This window comes from Dasypus novemcinctus, chromosome 29, assembly GCF_030445035.2.
Source record: "Dasypus novemcinctus isolate mDasNov1 chromosome 29, mDasNov1.1.hap2, whole genome shotgun sequence".
NCBI classification, from domain to species: Eukaryota; Metazoa; Chordata; class Mammalia; order Cingulata; family Dasypodidae; genus Dasypus; species Dasypus novemcinctus.
The window spans coordinates 19,578,807-19,604,121 of NC_080701.1; the positions used below are offsets into that span (position 1 = coordinate 19,578,807).

A 25,315-nucleotide genomic window follows, 5' to 3' on the forward strand; every position below is an offset into this window, starting at 1 on the left:
ATGTGCCAAAAGGAGCTTCAAGGAATTGCTGCTGATATTTTTAAGTAAACAAATCAATAAGTAGTGAAAGTTTTGTGCTCAAACAAGTCTAAGAAATAATTGTATTAAACCATTTTAAAGAATTTCTTTATTGCTAGACCTTTTAGAACTTTGTATTTGCTAAAGTGCTGTGTGAATCACAAAGAAGGGCCATTGTTCTCAAACATCATTTAGTTGACTACAAAAAACATTTCCTCAGGACTCCTCCAGTTACTAATATTCCATGGAACATGTTTCTTGGAAATGATGTTTGTGTTAGTCAGGGCAGAATGGGCTTATGCTGCGGTAACAATTTTGAAATCTCTGGCCTAACACAACAGAGTTTATTACTTGTTCATGTTACATGTCCAACATAGCTCTTGGAGGTAAGGTTGCTCTACTGTAGCCACTCATGTACCCAGGCCAACCTCTCAGTAGCAAGCGAAGAGAGAGCCTAAAGAATCACACAGGAACTTTCCAGTACCGTGACCACCGCTTCTCACATCTCATGGAACAGAACTACTGATGTGGCACCACCTAACTGCCCCTGTGCTCAGGAAGGAAAGGAAGACGGCATTGTGAGCTCTAGCAACCTTAGCTTCAGATTATATTCAAGCGTCATCTTCACAGTTTGTTAGTTCTTTGGCCTTTTTCTATCAAATGCGGGAGATGATCTTTAAAGCCTGACACGAAAATGCTTATCAAATATTTCAATTGCTTTCCATATTCACCAGCCGCTTAAAATTAGCAGGATAAAAATAAAAACAAAACAATGAGCAGGAGCCATGGGACTAGTTCTAGCCAATGAAGTGTGAGCAGAAATGACGTATGCCCCTCTGGGCCAAGGCAGTTGGAAGGCTGGGCTTGAGCCTCCTGTCTCTTTCTGCTCTCCACCTTGGTGACTGAAGGGGATGCATGGTCCAGGGGTTGTGGCCATAAAGTGGTTGCACCCCTGTCAGCCTAAGGCTATGAGTGCTTCTGTGGAGCAGAGTCACCAGTCCTCAGTGTAAGATATATAGGGTTGGTGAGAAAGAACATGTGTTGAGCTAAACTACCAGGATTTTGAGGTTGTCTTTGCAGCCTTAGCCTCTATTCTCCTGAGAAGCACAGGTCATCTTCAATCCTAAACTTTCTGTAATTCTAGAAGGAGTTCGTCTATTCTCCAACTAGCAAATATGCATTACTTAGGAGACGAGTGGGATATTTCTAAAGATTGTCTAATCCTTTCAGTAATTAAATATATTGCATAGCAAGCATTGTGCCTAGCTGCAGTGTGGGGTGATCAAATGGAGGGCTTTGCCAGGACTTAGAATGAGACTAGAGCAAAGTGTAGTCAAATGCCAGGATGGAAGCTGTAAAGAATGCAAAAATATATTTAACAGGTGTGGATGTTTCACCAGGGCTGCATACCCAAAGAGATGGAAAGAAGAGGTGAGGAGAAAAGTCCAAGGAGGGCCATGTCTCCTATGACTCAACTTCTCACAGCCTTTTAAATTCTGTATACAGGTGCCCAACACACCCTTCATGATTTCTCCCGAGCAATAGTGGCCCCATGCTGGTAGCGAATGTAAGAGCACACGGAACTACCCTCAAGAGGTATCTAATCTAAGATAAAGAGAGAGACTGATGTGGATTTTGCCTGAAGTGTTTTAGATGTCTTCAGCGGTGATGTTGGGTGAACATTCAGCTCTTGGTGCCCAAACCTCAGACGTGAACATTTGCTCTGGACTCCCACAGACTTGAAGCTTTTCTCCTATTGTTATCCTCCACTTTGGGCCCAAGGCTCTAATGAATTGCACACCTTGTCACACTGGCACCCCAAGTGTGCTCAGACTAACTCACCATTCTCCCTGTTTAGGGCTTTCCTATACGACAAGGAACAAGAAACTGAGCAACTGGATAGCAGCGGCATGTATCACTGGTGCAAAGCAATCTCTTTGGAAAAGGTGACTCTGGTAAGTGATCTTGCACCAAATCTCAAATACAGGGAAGCGTATCTTAGGGTAAATGATGTCCTTCCCCCCGAGTTATGAGCACATGTCCTCTCTCTTCTGTAAATTGTGAATTTTGAAGGGAAAACACATACCTCACTTGCCATATGAATGATAAGCAGGTTAACAGATGTGACATTTGACAAGGACTCTGTAAGTTATAGGTTGAGGTTAAAACAATTAGGTGCTTCAGCTACTTCTTTCCTCTATTAACAGTTTAGCTGACTCAGTTATTCAAAATAATGTCCTCCTGAAACTTTGCTGTTTTGCTGGTAAATCTAATTAATTTAAATGCACCAGGGACACCTACTATTTATAAGAATTTTGCAGTCTTTCCTTTTTAAAGTAAATAAGTATTACCCTAACTTATTGGTTTCAAAGTGTGGATTTTTTCCGGAGTGGTTTTTTGTTAAAGCAGGTTGTACTTGAATTTTACCCGTTAGCCAAGAATGTGGCTCATAGATGCTCGCCCCAGGCAAGCTGGACGAATCCTTGTAGGTAGAGCTCTCTGTGCTGTCTCTGTCTTCTCTTCCCAAGGACTGACTAACTCAGCTTCCTGAAGTGCCTGCAACTAATATGTAAAAAGTCTTTTATCTTAATCCAGGCTCTGACACCGGCTTTCTAGATCCCCATCTATTCTCATTTTCCAGAGGTAGAAACTCAAGTATAATCTTAGTGGTTTACTTTGCCAACAGGAGCTGTTAAACTTAGTAAAAATGATTGCTTGTATGTTGTCCATACCCTATATAGTTTTTCCATCTATGACTAATTGATGATTATATATATATATTTTCTTGCTTCCGAAAAGTAGCTAAGTTCACTCTTTCCGGTAAACACACACACACACACACACACACAAACTAACAATATCCTTGTGGCTCAGTGCCAGGGTCCTGACAGGATATATTCCAAAATTTTAAAAGCAGGATCAATCATTCGATCAAAAGCACAAAATTGTCAGAGCTGTCATAGCAACTGAAAGACTATTAGGGTGGATAAAACTCACCATTTTAGCAAATATGTCTTGTTCTAAACTAAGTAAAATAAACATCCGCTGAGCAGGAAGCCAAACATGTTGTCAGTGGGAAGCAAATCTTTGGAAAGCTTGGGAAGGTGTTTACAGATTGAGGCATCCAAGAGACCAGGGAAGAGAAATAGCAGACGTTTTATTAGACAGTATTTATCATACCCGCAGATAGGCTGCTATGAGAGCTATTTCTCTTGTGATCCTTGATATGAAATATAGTTCAAAACACCAACTGAGTCTTCAGAAGGCCTTCTAGTTTTAAAAATTCTACGTGCTTTCAAACTGGCGGGAGAAAAGTCCAGACTGAAAAATCTGGAGCGCCTTCGTACTTGGCTTTGTTACTTTGAATAAAGCATGCGTCCTTCTCCTGCACCCCCCCCCCCAACCACCATCTTTTTCAATTGGGAGAGTGTTTTGTGCCACAATTTCTTAGAGAAATTGCCTCTCTAGCTGTACCCATTAATGGACTATACCATGTATCTTGTTTCTAATTGTTTAGTTCTACTCAGCAGAGCAATTGTTGGACTTCAGGCATGTTACATTAAATACCTTTAGAGGCTTCATTATTCAAGTTAAAACTAATCCGATTAGCTAGAGACAATTATTTAATAGATGTGGTTAAGATTCAAATCACTTCCTGGGAAGGCTTGCTAGACAAGTAGCTTTATCTCCCCTCACCGGGAGATCTCCCTGGGAAGGAGAGTATTTCCCAGTGTATGCTAATTTGACAAACTAATTGTTTAGAAGGCAGATGTTACTATCTGTTCTACTAGATTTCATCAACCCCATGTTTCCTAGACATAAACAAACACTGACATAAGACAGAATGAAATGTCCATTTGAAATGCCCTGAGCCTTTTTGTACTGGGAATGGAGAACACAATCATACATGAAATACTTTTCATTTCATTTTTCCCTCTTCTCCATCAACTTCTAGGTCCCTTTGGAAAGTCTAGGAAGTTTGATAAGATTCAAATATTGTTAATAGTTATTAATAGCTATTGAACAACTGCACTTTCCAAATATTACTTCATCTCCACCACAAAATTCATTTCAGTTACATCTTTAAAAAATCACTTTAAACCTAAAGAAATTGAGGGTCAGAGAGGTGGTAAATAATTTGTTCAAAGTCATATGCCTGACAATTTTTGGAACGAGAATATAAAATCAAATCTTCCTATGCCAAGTCCAGGGATCTTTCTATTATACCCCAGTATCATAAGATGAAATGTGGGCCTATTCCCTGAAAGAAATCAGACATAGGCTTAGAATATGTTTTCTACAGGAATATTGCTTTTTTGTTTCCATTGCTTTTATGAGTCTCCATGAGAATAGGAGAAAACTAATCTAAATATATGTCATGTATATTATTTTGTTTTCAACTTAAAGTGTAGGGGAAATGTTTACAAATGGCAATACAAATAATAGCCAGTATGAGACATAATCAAATGTTGGGGAATCATATGAAATTTTTATAATCTTGAAATTTCTTTTAGACACTTTGCATGATGAGGCTCCTTGATTCTGGAAAGAGTCTATCGATGAAGTTCAATGTGTCAGTGTGAACCATATGAAATTGCCAATATTCAGTCCATCGTAACCCACAAAAAAATGGCAATTTCCTATGGTTCAAAGTAATATATGAAAGCCCACTGAAAACTGCAAAATATTTTCAACTTGTGATATTCAGGGCTCACTGGAAGACTTGTGCTTATTGGAATTAGGACTGTCTAAATTTTTCACTGTATCTTTCGGTACACATGTAAGACTAAAGGCATGTAATGAAAATAAGAGTTTCTCCCATTTAGTCCAATGATTTCAGACCCAGAGAATTGCTGCTGATCTGAATTTTAATTGATGCACCCCAGGCTAATAGAACTTTTTTTTTAAAAAGTGAAACAAGGAACTCCACAAAAGAGATAAAAATTATAACCACCCCCACTTATGTATAAGTTTCATTTTTCATAAATGATTTACAAAAATGAACTTTATGAAGATATAGCTACAGATGTGCTTTGAAGAGTTGGGATAAGGGGAGGGAACCCTCTCTGAGCAACTCAGTCTTGTTTCTGAAACTGACCTGTTCTGGCATGCTTATGCTTAGAAACGATCTGACAAGACAAAATATGAGTTTCGGAATCACGTTGTAGCGTGTATCTTTGGAGATGCCCAGTCAACCCTGATGGGGCTTCGGAATTTTGTAATGCCCTTGAGAGCTAGCAACTATACCCTGAAGGAGCTCAAGGACATTGTGTTCATTGGATCTCTGGATTACCTGCAGAGAGAATGGCGATTTCTCCGGAATTTTCCGCACATATACGTTCTGCCTGTAAGTGTCGCATAAGAGATGGAGGACGTTTGTAATGATATTAACATAAATAGCACTAGTAAGGATGGTACTAAAAACTATAACCAAAATAGCTGGCTGTTATTTAGTGCTTGCCGTGAACCAGAAGCTATTCTAAGTGTTTATATCGATATATTGACTTATTTAACTATTTAATCCTATGGGGTAGGTATTTAAAAAGTTAAAATTTAGACACAGAAAAAGTAACTTGCCCACAATCACACAGCCAGTAAGTGGCAGAACTAAGACTTAAATCCAGACATTGTGGCTCCCAAGTCTATTCTCAAATCACCATGTTTTATGACCTTTATACAAATAAGAGTTTCTCTGCAGTATTTCTGAGTTTGATTCTGACTTCGAGGCTAAATCTAAGCTAACGATGGTCAGATGTGTGCTCTTTCTCATCTCTTCCGATAGCTCACCTAATACCATGTGGTCCCTCACTGTATGTGAAGAGGAGGAGTTGGCTTTACATTTTTGAACAATGAATCCATCATGCATATGTAGTAGTGTACTTGTAATTATAGTTTCCCTGACCCTTCACAGGTCTATATGCCACCATGTCCATTAGGTGTGCTGTGAAATGCACCACAGCATTTGCTTTCTCCTGAAATCATGCTGCAAATATAGGGAATATTTTTCAAACTTCAAAAATGGCCTTCTCAAGAAGCAGTCAAATTTTATTTGCTTTTTTTTTTTTTTTTTTGCCACCATGAAGATCCCTGGGCCTTTCCAACCCCTGCTTTTGCTTCTGTCCATAGAAAGGAAGACAAGGAAACGACGAGATCCTGCTAGTGTCGGGAATTACCATATCAGACTCTAAGCTTTCTGCAGACAGGACCAGATCAGATGCTATTTCTCTGCCAGAGGAAAGAAGCAATGGCCATGTTGTTAGTTAATTCAGGGAGCGAAAGTGAGGTGAACCGCTAGCAAAATTGTGAGGATGTAAAATTTGCTTTTAGACCCACATCAGCTCTTTTCCCTGAACTTATTCCTCACAACAGTTACCGTTGCTGTTTCTCTTCTCTCACTGGAGCCATCTAGATGGACTTAGGCTCCTTTCTCCCCACTCTCCTTTGTCTTATCCAAACTCACTCTCAGGAAAGGGCCTGTGGAACTTATCCCCCCTAAGATAGTAACGCCTGATAATATCTGATGTGTCTGATATTAGGAAACTGATATCAATCCCCGCTACCTCGTACATGGGAAGCAGGCGCTCAACCACTGAGCTACACCCTCTCCCAGGAAACTGAGTTTTAAAGTCAAGGCAGGAAAGGTTTTGGGTCAAACCGTATCACCCACAAAGAGCTACCACCATGCACCCTGTGATGAACTCCCTCCATCTGACGATGCCATCCCTCCACCACCCCCTTTCCTCTCCTCAGGGGTCTGCACTCTTCACTGGAGACCTCCATGCAATCAACATAGAGGAATGCTCCATGTGTGTGGTTTTGTCCTCCCCATCCAAGCCGTCAAGCAGCCAGACTCTGGTGGACACGGAGACCATCATGGCCACGCTCAACATCGGATCCCTGCGGGTTAGCCCCCCCACCCGGACATTTTCAGTGCCATGTAAGAACAGTGGCCCTGGGGGGGAAGATTCTGGGGAGAATGGACTAAGGGAGGAGAATCAACTCTTCTCTGAAGCACTTAAATTGTGGGGAGGAGGAGAGAGAGTTTGGGTCTCTACGATCCAGTCTCGCTTTCAGAATTCAATAATAGGAGTAGCTTACAGTTAAGTCCTCTGGCATTCTAAGTTAAATAAAATGTAATATCCATCTTCAAATGGAACAAACACAATATAGTTTTCCTATTTTAGGGAAAATCACAGAATTATAAGTGCTATTGTTATTGTGGTTACTAAACAATATCAATGAACAAAACAAGGGAAATTATTATAATCAATAAGAGTTTATTAGTCATCAATTCTATTGGGTCTTATAGATGCTCAGGTTACTATTCTTAGTTTCATGATTGAGAGAATGAAGTATAATTCTCTTTTAATATTCAAAGTGCTTTCAGTATGTGAAGTTTGAGGAGATTCTCTCTTAGTTTCCTTCTAATTTCTAGAGACTAAAAATGTCATATTTCCACTTCAGATTGGAAAGAACTGGTGGAAGAGAAGCAGGAATTTCTTTATGACAGAGATTAGGTCTTTCTCCCCTTTGTTATTTCTCTCTGTGCCCAGAACAATTGATATCACTTAGTAGATGCTTAATAAATACCTACTGAATGGAAGCAAATGAGCCGATTAGCTGGACTCCAGTGGCGTTTCTCTGCAGCCCAAAATGTGCCTACGATAAATGTACCTTTTCCTTTCCAGCAAATGGGAAAAGGCTTACTTATTAGTCTACTTTTAAAAAGTGAACGATAGCCACTCAACTTTATATGAAAGTACTAATACTGAAGAATATTCTGCATCTAAAGTTGATTTTCAGTTGAAGAAATATAAATAAGTAAACCATGACCGGAATCCCCTGGATCTGGCCATTTCCCTTTGGGAATTGACCCTCTGTCTCTAGATAAGGTATTGGGTCCTCAGGCCGTGCAGCTGCTGACCACAACTATTCCACTTTAGACTGAGCTTGGAGAGGTCAGACATCAAAGGAGTTGCCTCAGAGGCTTTCTGTGGTTAGGGCTGTCATTAAAAAATGCTCATGAGTCAAGTGGAGAAAGCAAAAGCACTCCCTCCTACTCCTGTTGCTAGGTAAAGAAAATATATGTTTCTTGGAAAAAAGAATAAACTGGTAATCTATCTAATTTTTGCTAGGTGGACTGAGCCAGCTACCTGACACATCCCATCTAAGCAACCAAACCTCAACCCAGCACCCAGCCTTTCAGTGTTTTTGTTTTTGTTGTTGACTGTTTGCAAGATAGTGCTAATAAAGCACTTCTTAAATACAGAGTGCCATGAAAAACCCTACTGAGGAGGTATGAGCCATACCTCTCTTTAGCAAAGTCAGAATGTCCAAGCAGTGCTGCTTTCTGCCTCATAAATCATTAGCAGAGCAATTAGGGACATTCCAGAGATTTATACAGATTGGTATGTGTGTGTGTGCACACACGCCACTCTCTGTAATTGGGCAGAAAAGACAATGTATTCACTTTGAAAACAGCATCATCAATAAAATACCTACACAATATAAGCCTGGGATAATCTGGCAACACCATAAGCCATCTAGTTAATGATTTGGGTGCGTTGTCCTTCCTAATAATTTTTTTAAAAATCTCACCTTCTATATAAGTTAGAAAGTATAAGCCTGTGATACCAATTCTGATTTCCTATATGTTTAGTGATTTTCATTCTTTCATTTATTTATTCATTCATTCAACAAAAAATGTTGATTTTGTATCACGTGCCGGCTACTCTGTTATGACCTGGAACGTTACCCCAAGCAACTGATTGGTTTGGTAGAAGGAGGGAAAGGAGGGAGAGAAAGGGGATTGAAAAGGAGGAAGAGAAACTGACAATGTGGGAGTATTTTAATTGTCACGAAGGCTGAATCAGTGCTTTCCCTGAAGATAAAGAAAACGTTTAGTGCAAAATATATTGGGCAGGCCTTTTGCCATTCTTTATATGGATACCATCACACCCATTTGTGTGATGTGGAAATACAGGTCCAGACAGGAAATAATGAGTCACTTGATGAAGGTCAAGTTTGCGCATCCGGTCTGATAGCAAAAGGGAGCCATGTTTTATGCACATTTATGGGAGATGTGTGAACATCCCTCAAAAACTCCACCAGTTACTCTGGCATCATAGGAATTCACCTGGAGTTTGTATAATTTCCCAGTTCTCAGAGAAGCCTGTTTGGTTCTCCTGACCATTCTTTCCATTTCATGTTATTCTTCTTGTGCTGTATGTAAGCAGTGAAAATGGGACTACCCTACTCCAAGAATTGAAAATATAAATAAAGGAATTCTGCTAGGCTATAGAAAACAACACCTGCTGCTCTGAGCACAAAACTAACGAATGGACCTTTTTCATTCTCTTCCCCTACAACACTAGTTCTCAACCAGAAGCAAATTTTTCCACCAGAGATCATTTGACAATGTCTGGGGACACTTTTGGTTGTCACAGCTGGGGCTATGCTACTGGCATCAGTGGGGGGAGGCTAGGGCCGCTGCTACATTTCTTGCAAAATGCAGGACAGCACAGGGTACCTGCTGTGGAGACGATCTGGTCCAAAATGGCCATAGTTACTGAGGTTGGGAAACGTTGCCCTAGAATCACTGGTGAGGCACCCGTGGGATCAGTGTTCGCACTAATTACGAGCTGACATCTAAAGACAGCCTAGGGCCATCGAGGCTATTCCATGGAAGGTTTCCACAAGGGATATTCTGGGGCCATGGCACAGCAGAGTGAGGACTCACCAAAGGATCAGTGTGAAAGCCAAGCCCCTCGGACATCTCCATGGAAAATTTCAGATTTTACAGTAATGCTCTAATTACTGCCCTGTCACATCACAAGGAGAACAGGTTGGCAAACCTAGGTATTCAACTAAATAATCTGTGGCATAATCTAAACATCTAACGGTAATTAAGTCTGACAACTTAATATGCTACTGAAATTCAAATGTACAGTAGTAATCTACAATTAAGCAATCTTTTGTAATAGCACCCTGCCAGCCTGGAAGAGCTCAGGTATAGCACTGTGTACGATTAGATAGCAAAAATATTGACATTAGTAAAACATATCCAGGCTGGGGTCTGACACATATTCAAATTAATCGTTGCTCCACAAGGCAAGCGGGAGTTAAGGCAGAAATTCAGTGGCTGTCCTTCAGCCAGCGTCAAAAACAGATATCTAAGCAGTCATTTCAGCCAATGTCGACGTGTCTGCACACCAGTAGAACATTTTCCTCTGACACTCAGATCATTCTAAGCCCTTTATTAGAAAGAAATTGGAAGCAGAAAGTGGGGTTCAAAGCAGGATTTCCAATGTGAGACATTTCCCCTTTGAAGGAAACTGATCTAATTAATTTGCTGAGAATGCCGGTAAATGGAACATGTGTATTTTAATAGGCCTACAGAAGATCCACACCGAAAAGGGCTGTGAAGGTACTGATCCGAGTGTGAAATGCCATCCATTATTTGATCAGGGTCAAGGTACGTAAAGCCTGGGCCTCAGTTTCTCATCTTCGAAGGGGATATAATGACTTAATTCACAAATCTGATGTGACAATTCTGTCATTCTTAGGTCCCTACAGTGTCAACTGCTCATGGCAACCAGAAAGATCTTTCACAGATATCTAGCAGATTAGGTCAGCTCTCTATTTCAACACTATATTGACTCAAGGTGATTATAGAAAAACCACATGGGGTCTTGCAGGACAGTAAGGAGTTTGAATTTTCACCTGTATCCTGTTTCATGAGATTCTCTTCTCTTAGGGCTCTTATCCCATTCATCTCACCCGGGCGGGTTTTACTTATCACTCAGAACCTCCCTCCCTATGTCAGAGAAGCCCCCCACTTTGAATCCTATTTAAAGTCACCTCCATCACTACCCTTAAAGGTTTGCTTATTTTCCAGGTGAGAATTTCATTACCTGAAATTCTTCTGTGTTTGTAACATGTGGGATGTAACCCCGTATGAAACAGTATGCTGGAAATACTTGCAGGTTTCTTGCAGTTTTGGGAATACAGGAGAACCCCGATTTCCTCAGTTCCTCTTGCATTATGGAATTCCCAGCGATTGTTTTTTAGGAGAAACATTTTAAGGTATTCTGAGCCCATTCACAAATTAGGCCTATTGGTGAATTAGGACAAGTGATCTCCAGCCCTTGGTGGAAACTGTCTCTTAACTAGCTGTGTGAATTTGAATTAGCCCTCCGGGCTTTCATTTCAGCCTCTAAAACTAGAGGAATTCCCTAAATTCCTAAGGTCCCTGCTCATTCTGACTGTGAACTAACTGTTGGGCTCTTCATATGGAACTTCTTTTCTTTTTTTAAATCCTGCATCCACCTTAAAGCATGACCTAGAATTTCAGTGAATATTAGAAACATGTTTAGCACTACTCTTGATTTAGTGGCTTTTTTAATGAATATTTCTTGGGGAGATGGGGAAAGCATTAAATATTGTAGCATATAGCATTCTCTCCAAAAAAACCCTCTTTGGACTTTCTCTTCTCTCCACCTCTCACCTTGGTGATTATACTGCCCACCTCCCTCAGGCACTTTTATCCACATTGCTCATCTCCATTCTGTCCACAAGCCACCTGCTCTTCCTCCTACCGATTTTTCTGCTCAGGAAACAAAGGACTGTCCAAAGATTCCCCCCTCTTCAAAGGCAGCAGAGGATTTAGAATTATAAGTAGAATTTTAACTTTCACAAATTTCCCCTATTACATAGAAAAGTTCAAGGAAAGTAACCAATAGGTTTAAAGCCTAATTCCTGCGATACTTGCTTTTTCCTTTCCTTTTCTTTTTTTTACAGTACCCTCACTTTCCATCTCTCACTTCCCTTTTCTTTAAAATTATGGTGTTAAACTTCCTTTTGAAATTCTTCCTGGTTCACTGCTCAGAAAGCTGCGTTTTAGGCTGGTCCCAGTGGGGACTCTCACGGAGGTAATGGAAGTGCCATACCTACTGAGCCAAGAGGAAAGTTTGTCTATAGACTGAGCACAGTGGTCAAGGGCCCAAGTCACATCCCGTCACCTATCACCAGCTTTGAGGACTCCTAAGGCATCGGGGGTAGGGACAGGTTCCAACCTGAGAGATGGAGGCAGAGAAGAAAGAAGACATGAGCAGGGGCTCAGCGCAGAGAGGAGTCCAAAGAGGAAAGTAGCACCTAGAGCCAGAAGCCAGTGGCGGTATCTCCAAAGCACTCCCGGAGCAACTCCACTTACTCATTTATAATTCCCTAAAATGTTCTACAAGCAAATTGGCATGATTTGAGGCACCGCCTGGCTGAGCCATTCCTGGGCACTACCACTCCACGGAGAATTACCATATATTAAGTTACAAGGTCAAAAAGCAACTCCTGCGAGAGCATTGCCTTTTTTGTAATTCATGGACGTGCCTTGTAGAAAACACCCACAGCACATACTCCTCAAAAGGAAACACTGACAAGGCCTAAATATTTATTTTTCCCCCTAAACAAAAATAAGTATTTGGGATTTAGGCATGAGAGGCATTTAGGCATGGCTAAGATAAAGCACCAAGTTACAGGATGTGTTTTTACATCCTTGTTAAGTTTTGCAAGCCATTTCATTTGCATTTGTCATCCTTTTTCTTCTTTTTCTCTTTTTCTTTTTTTTTTTTTTTTGCTGTCTGTTCATACAGAGGAGGTTACACAGAACTCAAATGGCAATTTCAAGAGATCAAAATACCGAAGGATCCCCATACTAACCGAACTGAGTAAGTTGTGTTTCAAGGGCAAAACTCAATATAGAAATCTTTGTGATGCATAATTGGTGTCCCAAGGTTCTTTCTAGAATCCGCAGTCAAAGGATTTAGGAACCAGGTAGGGCCCGTAGAGCATTAAGTGCTTGACTGGACACTGGGCTTTTACCCAATGGGTGGCATCATCCAGTCATCTCCCATTTCTGGGTGTCAGAAAACAAGACTAACCTCTGCCCTCCCCACTCTTCCAATTACCAGGATGGGGAGACCAACAGTGGGCTGAGTCTTTTCCAGGGGCAGCATCTCATGGAGGAGGGCATGGATTTCAAGGCTGTTAGAAAGGGTCTCCCTGGACCCTTTTATCTCTCCTATCAGGCGCCTTCCTTTCCTATAGTGATTCCAAGACTGGGACTAGGGTGAGGTAAGTGAGGCTAAATTTAAGAAGGCTCTCATGGATCCTTAAATTTTGTGTCCCATTTGTCTCATTTGCCCCATCTTAGTCCTGGCCCTGAGCGATGCTTTTCTAAAATGGAAACACTCCATGGAGAAATGACGCAGCACGCTGTCATCTCTCACCAAGGCCTTATGGAAAATGAGTTTTCTGAAGCATTCCTAGCTAGGAGTCCTGGGAGCAGAAAGCAGGGAAGGGTGTCTGTGTGCATTTTAGGGGTGCATTGGTGGGGCAATACCTGACACTCTGGGATCTAGATAAAAAGACAGTAATGGATGAGAAAAGGGGGAAAAGACCAAAGTGGAGGGAGACACTGTGCCTAACACAAATTGAACGAAATCCTTGATAATCCCTAAAGCAGATCCTGCGTGTGTGATTTGACCTGATGCAACAGGCTCAGGAGACGTTTTTTGATTTAGAGTTTCTAAGCTGAGTGGGACTTATACCAATAAATAAACACATCCCTTAGCCCTAGAAATAAAGCAGGAGCTTAGAGAGGACTCACTAGGTGACAAGGAGGCACCACCTTGTGATCTCGGAGTGACAGTGCTGAGCGTGTGGGAAGACAGTCTCGTCACTCTGGGTCCTGGAGCAGAGGCTCCTCAAATCCAGCGTTGAAGACTTCAGATCCCTTGACACTGACCAGTACGTGACAGCTCATTTGTAACCGCCTTGAAACTGCTGGCTGGATTTTTATTTTTATTTTTCCCTCCTTTTGAACCATCTCCAGTTCCAAGGCCTATCTACACTAAGCCCGTTAATTAGGACAAGATTGTGAGAGAGAGTGGTTGGGAGGTGATCGGACAGCTTCTCCCTGGCCCACAAGTACATCTGGTTACTCTCCAGGGACTTACTGTCTTCCTTGACTAAAGTCCTTCTGGCTCCCGGCAGCCCTTGTCAAATTAGCCTAACAAGTCACCTGTTAGCTCCCTCCAGCTCTTCTTCTACGGCTGGCTAGAAGGCGTAATGTTGAAATGGGAGCTGCAGGCCTGACTGCCAGCCCTTTTGTACAGAAGTACGGTGGCGTGAGAGAAAATGACTAGGAAAATTGAATGTGCTGGTTTGGGATGACGCAGCAAGATTTGGACAAAGGCTCGTGGGACGTGTGTGGATTGAGGGGTACAGTACAGGGGTGTGCATTGGAGAAGTGTGTCGGCATTAGGCATACTTTGCTCTTCTTTTATAAAACTATTGCTGTTCTTCGAAGAAAATGACTCACAAATACCACGAGGATGTCCCTTCCCCCAAAGTTACTAAGGAATAATTTAGGGAATCATCCAGTCTTAGCAAGGAATGTATTCCCAGCTGCATGTCCAGTAGCTTTGTTTCGACATGCAACATGACTGCCATGTATTGTCAAGGAACTGAGATTTTACCCTACTTGCCAACCAGCAAGTTAACCTGTCCCAAACGCGTGCACACTGGCAGAAGACACAAGACCACTGGGTCCTAGACAAATAAGCAAAGGCTTATTATCACAGCAATAGCAGTAGACAGAAAACCGTCATTTTCACGCAGGTTGCCCAAGCCACAGGTTCCTCGGGGTGATGTGAAGTAGGCCAAGAGATACCTGCACCCAGGTTGTTTTATGGGAGAGGAACCCACAGATTAGGGGACCAGAACATTTTATAATGGGAAGCGAGTGCATTTGCCCTTTGCTCTGGGGGAAGGCATCATCTCTCTCTTCTAGCGCAGGTCTTCCTACAGAAATCTTTGTAACCATGGTCTTTGAACCAAAGCAGTCAGTTAGTGACGCTTCTCCCACTCCCCACAATGGCCAATTTTATTCACTTGAGAGGCTGCCCGCAGGGATCTAAGTTGCAGGCTGAGGCTGATGCTAACGGCTCGTTTGGCCACTGCTGTGGTCTCCTCAAATAGCGCTATTCTCTGAGCCTTTGCTACTCAGCGTGATCTGTGGCTCAGCCGCAGCAGCAGCTGGAGCTTGTTGGAAATGTGGACTCTCAGGCTCCAGCCCAGACCTAGTGAAACGGAGTCTGTAAGAAGACCCCTGGTGATTTCACACACGCATTACATTTTGAGAGGCACTCCTCTAACTCATTCTGGGCCCCGGATGACTCTAGAAACCCCAGGAAATACTAAGTCATCTAGGGCATAGTACCATGAAAAATACTCTGTCTGGGGTGACCATATGTCCCTGTTTATGCCTGTTATCTCCATGCAATTATGGATAGGGCTCCTTTTACTTCCCAAGTGTCCTGGTTTGGAAGATAAATTATTTAAGGGTGGTGATCAGAATAGTCTGCTGGGGAAGCCCAGCTTTGAGGTATAAGGATACCCCCTGAAGACAAGAGTACCCAAGAGAGACACATGTCTTCGGGGGAGGAGAATACTTGGAAAGGAAATAAAATGTACTTAAGTAGAGAAGTCCCCAAATTGTCTTGAAATCCTTTGATCCAGTGGTTACACCGTTGCTGCCTTGTACAGCAGTTTCTTCTTTCTTAATCTTGTCTGCCTGCCTTCCCTTTTTGCCTCTTTTGCCTTGCAGAAAATCCTTCCAACATCCACTTTATTGAACAGCTCGGTGGAATGGAAAGGGGCCTCTCGGGAACAAACCTGCATCTCAGCACTTCCTTTTCCACAGGCACTGTCTTTTCCGGCAATTTCTTGGATTCCCTCCTGGCCACGGTAAGTGCAACTGAGCTGAAGCGACCCAAAGGCCAAGCTTCCCTTGCCGAGGGGGAGAGTAGAGGGGAAGAGGGTGGAATGCCTCAGGATCCTAAATTCTCTTTGATTTCCCACGTACATTACTTCATCTTTTCTTACAACTACCTGGCAAGGGAAGCCAAAAGTTCACATTTTCAAGATTTAAAATTGGAGGCTCCAAAGGCTGAAAAAGCTGATCCCAGGTGGAATGAGTGAGTAGATGACAGAGTGCCCACCTTCCAACTCCAAGCGACCTTGACAGAGCTAGCCATCTTGGCGTCAGTGCTGAGGAGAAATTGTTTTGTCTTCTCTACGAAATTGCCTCCACAGCTCTATCAGGAATTGGCCACAGAGGGATTTCAAGAAGGGTTTCAAGAAGGTGTTTGTGCAGCCAAAGGCAGGGCTTTCAAGGAAAAAAAAAATGGCTGTTGGTGGTGGGAGTTGGTCACAGTCTAGTCAAATCTCCCTCCACATCCCATCTCGCGGGGTGCATTTTTGACCACACGGCTCTTTAGTTTTCTGCACCTCTCCAGCCTCTAAGCAGATCTCCTGCCCGAGTCCCAGGAGACCCATAGACAAATGCCCATTGAAGACCCACCCTGCCAGGCTCTGTTTCAGGTGCTGGGGCCACAGCAGTGGTGAAACAGGAGTGTCCACCCGTGTGCAGCTTATTCTACTGGAGGAGATTGGCATAAGCATGATAAGGATGGTAAAAGATCCATCAGCTAGGAATAAGGGCCAAGGAGAGGCACAGATAGGAAATGCTGGGTTTGGGGAGGGTTAACCAGGGAAGGTGATACCTGAGTTGGTGATACATGTGAGGTGGAGGGGATAAGGGCAGAGGACGGCAAGGTAGGAGCATACGTGTTGTGTTCGAGGAATTTGAATTTGGCTAAAACTTACACAAAAATCTGTGCCCAGCCACCTGTGAAGGACTGCAAGTCTCCTCCAAAGAAAGCCCGTGCAGCTCACTACTGTGCAGACACCCCTACGCAGATGTTCTAAGTCGACGAGTGCTTAAACCCAGGCTCTGTGTGGGATCAACTCGTTGCCCTCGGGAACCCCATGTAGAAGAGGCATCATTCCTGAATTGCGGGGGTGCCTCAAAGGCACAGTTTGCACTTTTAGGGGAGTGTGGCTGGGGCACATGCATCCCCCTCGTGGCAACATTCGGTTTTGTGGGAATCAGGTCGTCCTGGGCTCGGCTTCCCTGCCTCATGGCCAGGGACTAGTAAACCCCACTGGGTTCTCAGAGAGTTAACACTGCCGCAGTGATATTTTAACATGAAGCAAGCAAGAAGGCCATTTCCTACAGGGTGAGGCGGCGTTCAGCCTTGACTAAGCCAGGTGGCGAGGCCTTGAGAGGGGGGCCAGGTAACTTTTCTGGGAAACTGTTTCTACCAGAGAAAGTATTATACCAGTGTCTGACTCTGATATGTCAATTAATTTGCTTTTAATTGATGATCCACAAAGTCAAGCAGAGCCTAACTTTAGATGAATGTTACGTGTCTGCAGGATACATTTTAGATGGGTGTAATTTCCAGGTTCTCTTTGAAGAGTCTGAGAAGTCAAGAGGCTCGTGTCTCAGATTAGGCCTTATATTAAACTCCACTGGCCCATAGAGGCAGGAACAAAGGCACAGAAATACTATTTACATTTGGTCAAGGGGACGGGATGGGGAGAGAAGGGCTAGAAGAGTAGAAATGAAAATAAATGAACACGTACTCTATGCCAGCATAAGAAATATAAACTTGGCAGAAAGAGTCCTGAACTGGGCATTGGTTCCTGGGCCTGAGGATGCCGCTTTCCACTCACTAGATGTGTATAACCTTGGGCAACCTTTGAGTAGGGTCACTTTCTCCCAGGATACCCTCAGGTCTTGCACCAGTGAGCTTCACTCAGTGGAGGAAGATGATCTAGTCATGCTGGAAAACCAACTGAGCTCTGTAAAATCTTCTGAGTCTTTCTGAGGCCTGGGTAAAGTTTGTGGGAGACAGAGAAGGCCACACACTGTGACCTGATACAGGGACAGCTCCATGAGGTCACAGGCTCATTGGAGCCTCCACTTGCCCGGAAGGACCCTGGTAAGTGCATAGTCCAGGACTGGGGTGGGGATGGCAGAGAGGCACCAGAATGGAAGTCATCCTTTATGTTAAGTTGGCTGGTTTGGATCAGGAAATTAATACTAGAGCCTTGTTTCCCTGCTCTTGAATTATAACGATATATGGCGTAGCAAAATAAACACATTTCAACACTCTATAGAGCTTCATCCCCAAATCTTTTTTTCTGGCCATGGCAAGCTAAACTAAGCCATTGGAAATAATCACCAAATGCTTTCCCACAAGTGTTTTCCTGGTACTCCTGGCTCCACTTGGCCTTCTAAGAGTGGGGTGACTTCCTCTCTGGGCAGCCACATGGAAAGGAAGAAGGCAATCTTCTAACTCCAGGGTCAGACCTGAGCCTCTGATTCTATTATCTCATCTCTTCTGGGTACCATTTGATCTTGGCTGGCTTCCTGATCCTACCTCCTAATCACCATGGAAACAAAAGCAATAGCCTCAGAGAGGAAGAGATCATTGATCCTCTTCCACTAGAAACATTTGAGGCTACCCTGCAGGGCTCTGAAATCTGTCCTCGAGCACACCGTTTTATTCTCATACTTACTGGGGCACCTTTTATTTTGCTGAAGGGTGTGGGAAGAAAAAAAGGTCTTGCTCTCCCACTAAAGTCAGGATGGCAGTTACCGGGCTTCTGGCATACATCACTAGTGAGCACAGTTCTCCTCCCCCCGATCATATCTTCAAGTCTTTCCCAACACAGACTCCCAAGCAAGTGCTTTGGATACACTTTGCTATTGAGGTCATCTTTATAGCTTTGTCACTAATAGGAACAATCCAGCAACATCTCTCAAGTGCCAAGGACTACCTGTATTGCCTAGTTTAATTAGCCCTATTTAGCAGATGAAGAACCTGAGGCTTAGAAGGAATTAGTTTTCCAGGGCCCCATAACAAAGTGCCACAAACTGGGTGACTTAAAACAGCAGACTTTATTCTCCCACAGTTTGGGGAGCTAGAAGTCTGAAATCAAGGCATCAGCAGGGTCACACTCCTTCTGAAAGCTTTGCTTCTTTCTTGCTCCTAGTGGTAGCCAGTGGTCCTTGGCATCCCATCTGGCTGTGTCTCTCCATCTCTGCTTCCATCTCCACGTGACCATCTTCCCTCTGTGTCTGTGTTTCTTCTCCTCTTCTTCCAAGGACACCAGTCATTGGATTTAGGGTCCACCCTAACCCAGTATGGCCTTAACTTGACCACCTCGGCAAAGACCTATTTCCAAATTAGGTCACATTCAAAAGGTGGACAGGAAGTTTGGGGACATACTTTTCAGCCCAGTACTGAGGGGCAAATAACATGCTTAAGTTAACACCTTTGTCTGACTCAAATTTACATAATTCCAGAGTCGCAGCTCGTGATGACAAGCAACTGCCCCTCCGGAAATGTATTTCTGAGGTCATTGGTATTCTCCCAGTGTATTGATTTTTCAAGTTTTGCTTAGACGGGCCTTTCTCCCAGGGTGCTCAGATTTGCTGAGGTTTGGGCAGAGTGAGGAAAAACGGTAGCCCTCTACCTCTGCTGTGTATGCCTCTCCCCTCAATCAGTACAGCTCTACTACCCTCTGTGCCATCTACAAGCTTCTGGGTAAGATTTGATTTGAAGAAGTATTTGTATTGCTTAAGAAGTATTTGAAAACCACTCCCTAGAAGTTAGAGTATGTGAGCAACAGAGAGGCAAAAAATTAATGAAATAAAACCAGAATCCTTGCTCTCTATTCTAAGACAGAGCTACCATTTTCAGGCAGGACACTCATGCCAGAGGCGAGAGTCAGCATTCATCCCACCTGCACAGTTGTCCCGTTCTTTCCATCCCTAAAGAACGTCTTCACTGTTGGGCTCTCCCTACCTGCTGTCCAGACAAATGCACCAAAGGATGTGTTTCCCATTGTTCATTCACTTCACTTTTGCCTGGCACAGGCAGAGGTTATAATTGGAACTCAAATGCTTGTTTCCCTGATGCCCACACCAAATGAAAGGACAAGGCTAGAGAGAGATGCCTTCAGATCAGACTCCCGCAGGTAAAAGGGGGCTGCCGCCTCAGCAGTTTCTGAAACAGAAGAATCACATCGGTCTTGAGTGCAATCTTGGAGAACTGTATTTTCATCCTCATATTTGAGAACCACCCCTTCTTCTCGTGTGCACTCAGGGGCCTTCAGCATGCTTCTGACCTTTTACAGCCAAAGAACCCTTAGTAAATGCAGAGGAGGAAAAACCTGCAAGTCCTGAGGAGGCAGCAGAGCCTGCAGCCGCCTCCTGGCTGCTCATAACTGCTTAGGAACAATAAGCTTTCGTTTATATTTTCATGCACATTTTGTGTTCCACCCCATGATATGGGGGTCCCCCCTCCAAACCTCCTGACACAGTTGCCACGATACATGCTTCAACTATCTCCTGGTATAACCAGTTACAGCTGGAGAAGCATGACTTGAAGTTATCATTCAAATTCACTTTCAATCCTTTCTCTAAGTATAATGCTGTAAAAATTAAAATATAGACAGGGACAAAGGTCCATAAGTAGAATCCCCATATAGCTTTAAAATAATGATGCTTCAGAACTAGATTTGGTCTCAGGGAGTATCCATCCCAGCATTTTCTTTTCTTTTAAAGAAATTGAGGCCCACAGAAGTTATGTGATATTCTCAAGGTCACTCAGCTGATTAGTTTTCCTGCCATCTAGCCTCATTCTGAATTAGAAGTATTTCTCAAAGAATGTTGATTTTAAGGGCTTTGGAGAGTCTCAAAACACAGCAGATTCTATGGCATTGGCCTTCCTAGCATCTATACTACTAGGTAATATTCAAGGTTAGGAGAAAGACTACAACCTTCATTGTCACTAAAAGTTAAAACACTCTGGGCTGTGAAATTTTTAACATTGAAAATCTGAATTCTGGTAAATATAATTATATTAGAAACATCATCCAAGTTTAGAAGTCCTGATTTATCTCAAGTACCATTCAACTTGGAGATGCTCTTGAAGAAGAAAAAAAGAAAGAAAGAAGGAAGAAAAAACACAAGGAAGGAAGACAGGAAGGCTAGTAAGGCCAATACCATAGAACCTTGACTAATAAGAATAGGAGATGAACTCACAGAACAAGGGCACCACATAAATCCCATTATTTACCAATATAGAATTGCAATCCTTTTGATGTCAAAACTGAAGAAATGATATATTCAAGAGCTAAGCCTTTCTTATTTAAATGTGTAAAGCACATGTTTCCCTAGAGCCACAGACACCAGGATAACACTGAATTTACACCTTTTCTTTAATCAGTGAATAATTATTCTAACAGCATTAGTTTGATCGCTCTACACTATGGCCACATGTTCTTAAACGGACTGTGGCTCAACCTAACTTTACATCTGCCGTTCCCTCCTCGGTTTCAGGAACCTAGTTTCATAAGTACCCTCCTCAATGGTGGTGAGACAGAACAAAGAAGAAATGAAGGAGGGGAGCAGCGCTGATGAGAGGCTTTTAGTCTGGAGGTTAGGGTAGAGAAGGCATTTAAAGTATTTCAGACTGAAAAAATATTGTAAAGGTTCTTTTCTCTTCATTTTCTCTGACTTTATAGAGATTATATTATTTCCTAGGTTACCTTGTCCCAACAACCTCTGCAGTTTACTAGCAATACTTGTTTATTTGTTTATAATCAACTATTGCAGTCAATATTCTTGCAAATTTTAAACACCTGTCCTGTTCAAAGCTCTACTGAGGACATGAATATTAAATAGACAACATCCATTGCCTGAAGCAGCCTGTCATTTAAGGAAGTGTCGCCCAGAGTGTGAGCTGAGGACCAGAGCATCAGAACAACCAGGGGTGCTTTGTAAATTCCAATTCCCACCCCTCTCCCTAAATTCTGATTTTGTAGTGCTGGCATCCCAGAAGAGCCCACATTAAAATCACTCCAGGTGATCCAGTTAAACAACCAACAATGATGAAGGGATGGGTATTTGGTCATGTGTGCTGTATATCTCATTCAAGCCTGCAAGCAATACTAGAAGGTGGGGGTGATTTTGTCATCTTTCAAGATTATAAAATTGTTGCTGAGGAAGAAATAAATGAATTGCTCAGAGGTACTCAGGCAAGATGTGACAGTACAAGACTTGAACCCAAGTGTGTGTCACACAAACAACTAACTGTAAAATACAGAAGAATGAAGCGAGGTAAAAGTCACTAGTCATGGGGTTCCAAAGAAAGGAAAACTTCATTCTCAGGAGAAGGGCCAGGGAACAGCTCACCAAGTTGATACGAGATGAGCCAAGTGTCCCACCACAAAGGAGTAAAGGAATGAAAGCACCTTCAGGCAGCCCAGAGTGAGCTGCGGTGGTCAATTCACAGAGGAGAAGATGAGCCTAGAAAAGGGGGTGTGCCAGATCAGGAGGGCTGTGAAGGTCGTGGTAAGGAGGCTGGGCATGGCTCTTCAGGTGGGTATAGTAGGAAAGGCACAAGGAGACAGATGACGTGATCTGATTTGTGTTTATGGGGAATCACTCTGGAAGCATTGTGGAAAATGAATCGGAAATGTGAAGAAAATCAAGGCAGGGAGACGAGTAAAGAGGTCATTACAATAATCCACGCTTCAGAAGATGAGCCCCTGAATTGGAAGTGGAGAAAGTGAACAATAACATTTCTAGAATGATAATAATGGAAATCATTTCTACTAGTTATTAGAACAGAATTATTGATTTTATATAGGTAATATAGAAACATATAAATTCTCGTTTCTACTAGAGTAAAACTCTAATTTAGATAAGAAAAAGGACAGAAAGTTTAAAACATTATATATTATCCTGCATATTTAACTCCTGTATTTTTAAAATAAAAAGACAAACAGCCCATTTGAAAAATGGGAAAAAGAGTTGAACAGACACTTCTCCGAAGAAGATATACAAATGGCTAAAAAACACATGAAAAAAATGCTCAAAATCACTAGCTATTAGGGAAATGCAAATCAAAACAACAATGAGATACCAACTTACTCCCTTAAGACTGGCAGCTATCAAAAAATCAGAAGATTACAAGTGCTGGAGGGGATGTGGAGAAATGGGAACACTCATCCACTGCTGGTGGGAATGCAGAAGGATCCAGCCATTCTGGAGGACAGTTTAGCAGTTTCTCGAAAAACTAGCTATAGATTTGCCATAATATCCTGCATATACTGCTGGGTATTTACCCAGTAGAACTGAAAACAAGGACACAAACGGATATATGACACCAATGTTCAAAGCAGCACTATTCGCTATTGCCAAAAGTTGGAATCAACCCAAAAGCCCATCAACAGATGAATGGATAAATAAAATGTGGTATATACATACAATGTAATACTACTCAGCTATAAGAGCAAAAACAGTAGAAACACGAGTGATAACATGGATGAATCTTGAGAATCTTATGTTGAGTGAAGCAATCCAGGCATTGAAGGACAAATACTACATGAACTCTCTGATATGAAGTAAGTAAACCAAGCTGCCTCAGAGAGCTAGAGACTGGATGATAGGCTTAAAGGAATTTGGGGGGTAGAGGAAGATTGCAAGCTGATACCTACATAGGTAAAATCTATGATAAACTGGAGGTAAGTATTTGTAGAGGGAAGGGATAAAAATGGGGGCATAGGGATACCTTTGGGTGGGGCTTTATGGGCTTGAAGGGTGCTAGGGATGGGAGGATGGTCAGATGGCCCAAGAAATTGGGGGGAGGGTAGGGAGAACATTTGAACATAGGAGATTGTCAGGTATGTGGTTGAAATTATAATGTAGAGAAAACTCTTTAGAAAATATAATAAAGGAACTTACCTGCTTAAGATACTTAAGGGGGCATCTGACACAGCACAAGCTTCTAAGGAGTGTATGAGGGCTCATTTTGTCATAGTGGGTTATATCATTGGGTGGAGACCCATACAATGAGAGTGAAGGTATACCCACATCCTGGCGAAGACTGATGTTCTCAAACAGAGAGAATTGTATCTCTCGAGAGAATTGGTGGCTCCCAACGGGTTAGGGCAGTCGAGTATATCAAGCCCTCAACATTGTTGCAAGTATCTCTGAATAAGATCCTTCAAATAATGAAGATTGATTGTCATGGTGGGCCCTGAGGGGAGGGGGAAAGAGGTATTGAATAGATGGAATCAGTGTAACTGTGGGGCAATGGAAGTGTTCCACAAGATCATGCAATGATGGATATCAGACATGTTAAATTACACCAAAAATGTATAAAAGTCTGTAGGTTAAAATGTACACCATAATGTAAAACATAAGATAACTAAAAATTTAGAAAATTGCATAGCCAAACTATAAACCATAATGTAAACCCAATTGGAACCATGTTTGAAAGTTATTGTTTCAATATCTGTACATCAGCTGCAGCAAATACAATATGAGCATGTAAAAAGATCATTGTTTGGGAAGGGACAAAGGGTTTGATGTTGGATATGTAGGAGTACTGTATAGTGTATATGTGAATTATTGTGATCTAAAACTTATGTGAAGACAAACTTAATAATTAGAAGAAAAAAAAAGAATGGATGTAGACACTGAGGAAGAAATGGAAGAAATTGTCTTGCCACTGTACATACAGGGCAACACCTATAGCAGTGATGAAAGGCAAAATGTCAAAAACAAAGCTTTTTCATGTTTTCATTTTTTGATACCCCAATTTATTTTTACTTTAATTTTTCTAAATTAGTATGTATTCTATATCTAATCTTTAAACCCATCACTATATTCCATTTCACTATTAATGGAACCTGGCAATATATTAGGCTTCATTTTTAAAGAAGTTTTGAACTACAGAGGTTCAACTATGGCAGGGGAGGAACACTGGTGTGGGGTGTTATTGATAGGGGGCACATGGTTGGGAGGGAGTTCTCCAGGGCATGTATGCAGGGTACATAAAAATGTTTGGATATTTTCATAGTGGTTTCAGTTAAAAACAACAGCTGAGGTTGTGCTGAGTTCCTAGCCAGGGAAGCTCTATCACATTCCCCAATGGAACAGCAACAATCCCCCAAGTGCAATGGCAAAGACCAATATAAATGGATGGTCCAACAAGGAGCCCTTTATACTGATGGCTACTATGATCAGCCTGTGTGCCTAAAATATGAACTAGGCCTAGAATTGCAGGGTGCCTAAGAGTTATCTCCTGAGAGCCTCCATGTTGCTCAAATGTGGCTACTCTCTAAACCAAACTCAGCATGTAAATGCATTACTTTCCCCCCAGCATGGGACATGACTCCTGGGGATGTGCCTCCCTGGTGCTGAGGGATTACTACCAAGCACCAGCTGATGATGTAACCAGAAAAAGACCTTGAATAAAAGGGTCAACTCAGACCAGCAGAATATCTCAGCCTACATGTAATATCAGGTGTA

At 42.3% G+C, this 25,315-nt stretch overlaps 1 protein-coding gene across 1 annotated transcript in view; it reads left to right on the forward strand.

Moving 5' to 3' along the window:
- The window catches only part of KCNU1 (potassium calcium-activated channel subfamily U member 1), a 163,617-nt gene that overhangs the window by 131,407 nt on the left and 6,895 nt on the right, over positions 1–25,315 (forward strand). The window contains 6 exon segments of the mRNA XM_058289816.1: positions 1,877–1,973; positions 5,141–5,365; positions 6,769–6,955; positions 10,409–10,492; positions 12,666–12,740; positions 15,683–15,822. Coding sequence (XP_058145799.1) covers positions 1,877–1,973; positions 5,141–5,365; positions 6,769–6,955; positions 10,409–10,492; positions 12,666–12,740; positions 15,683–15,822 — 808 coding nt within the window.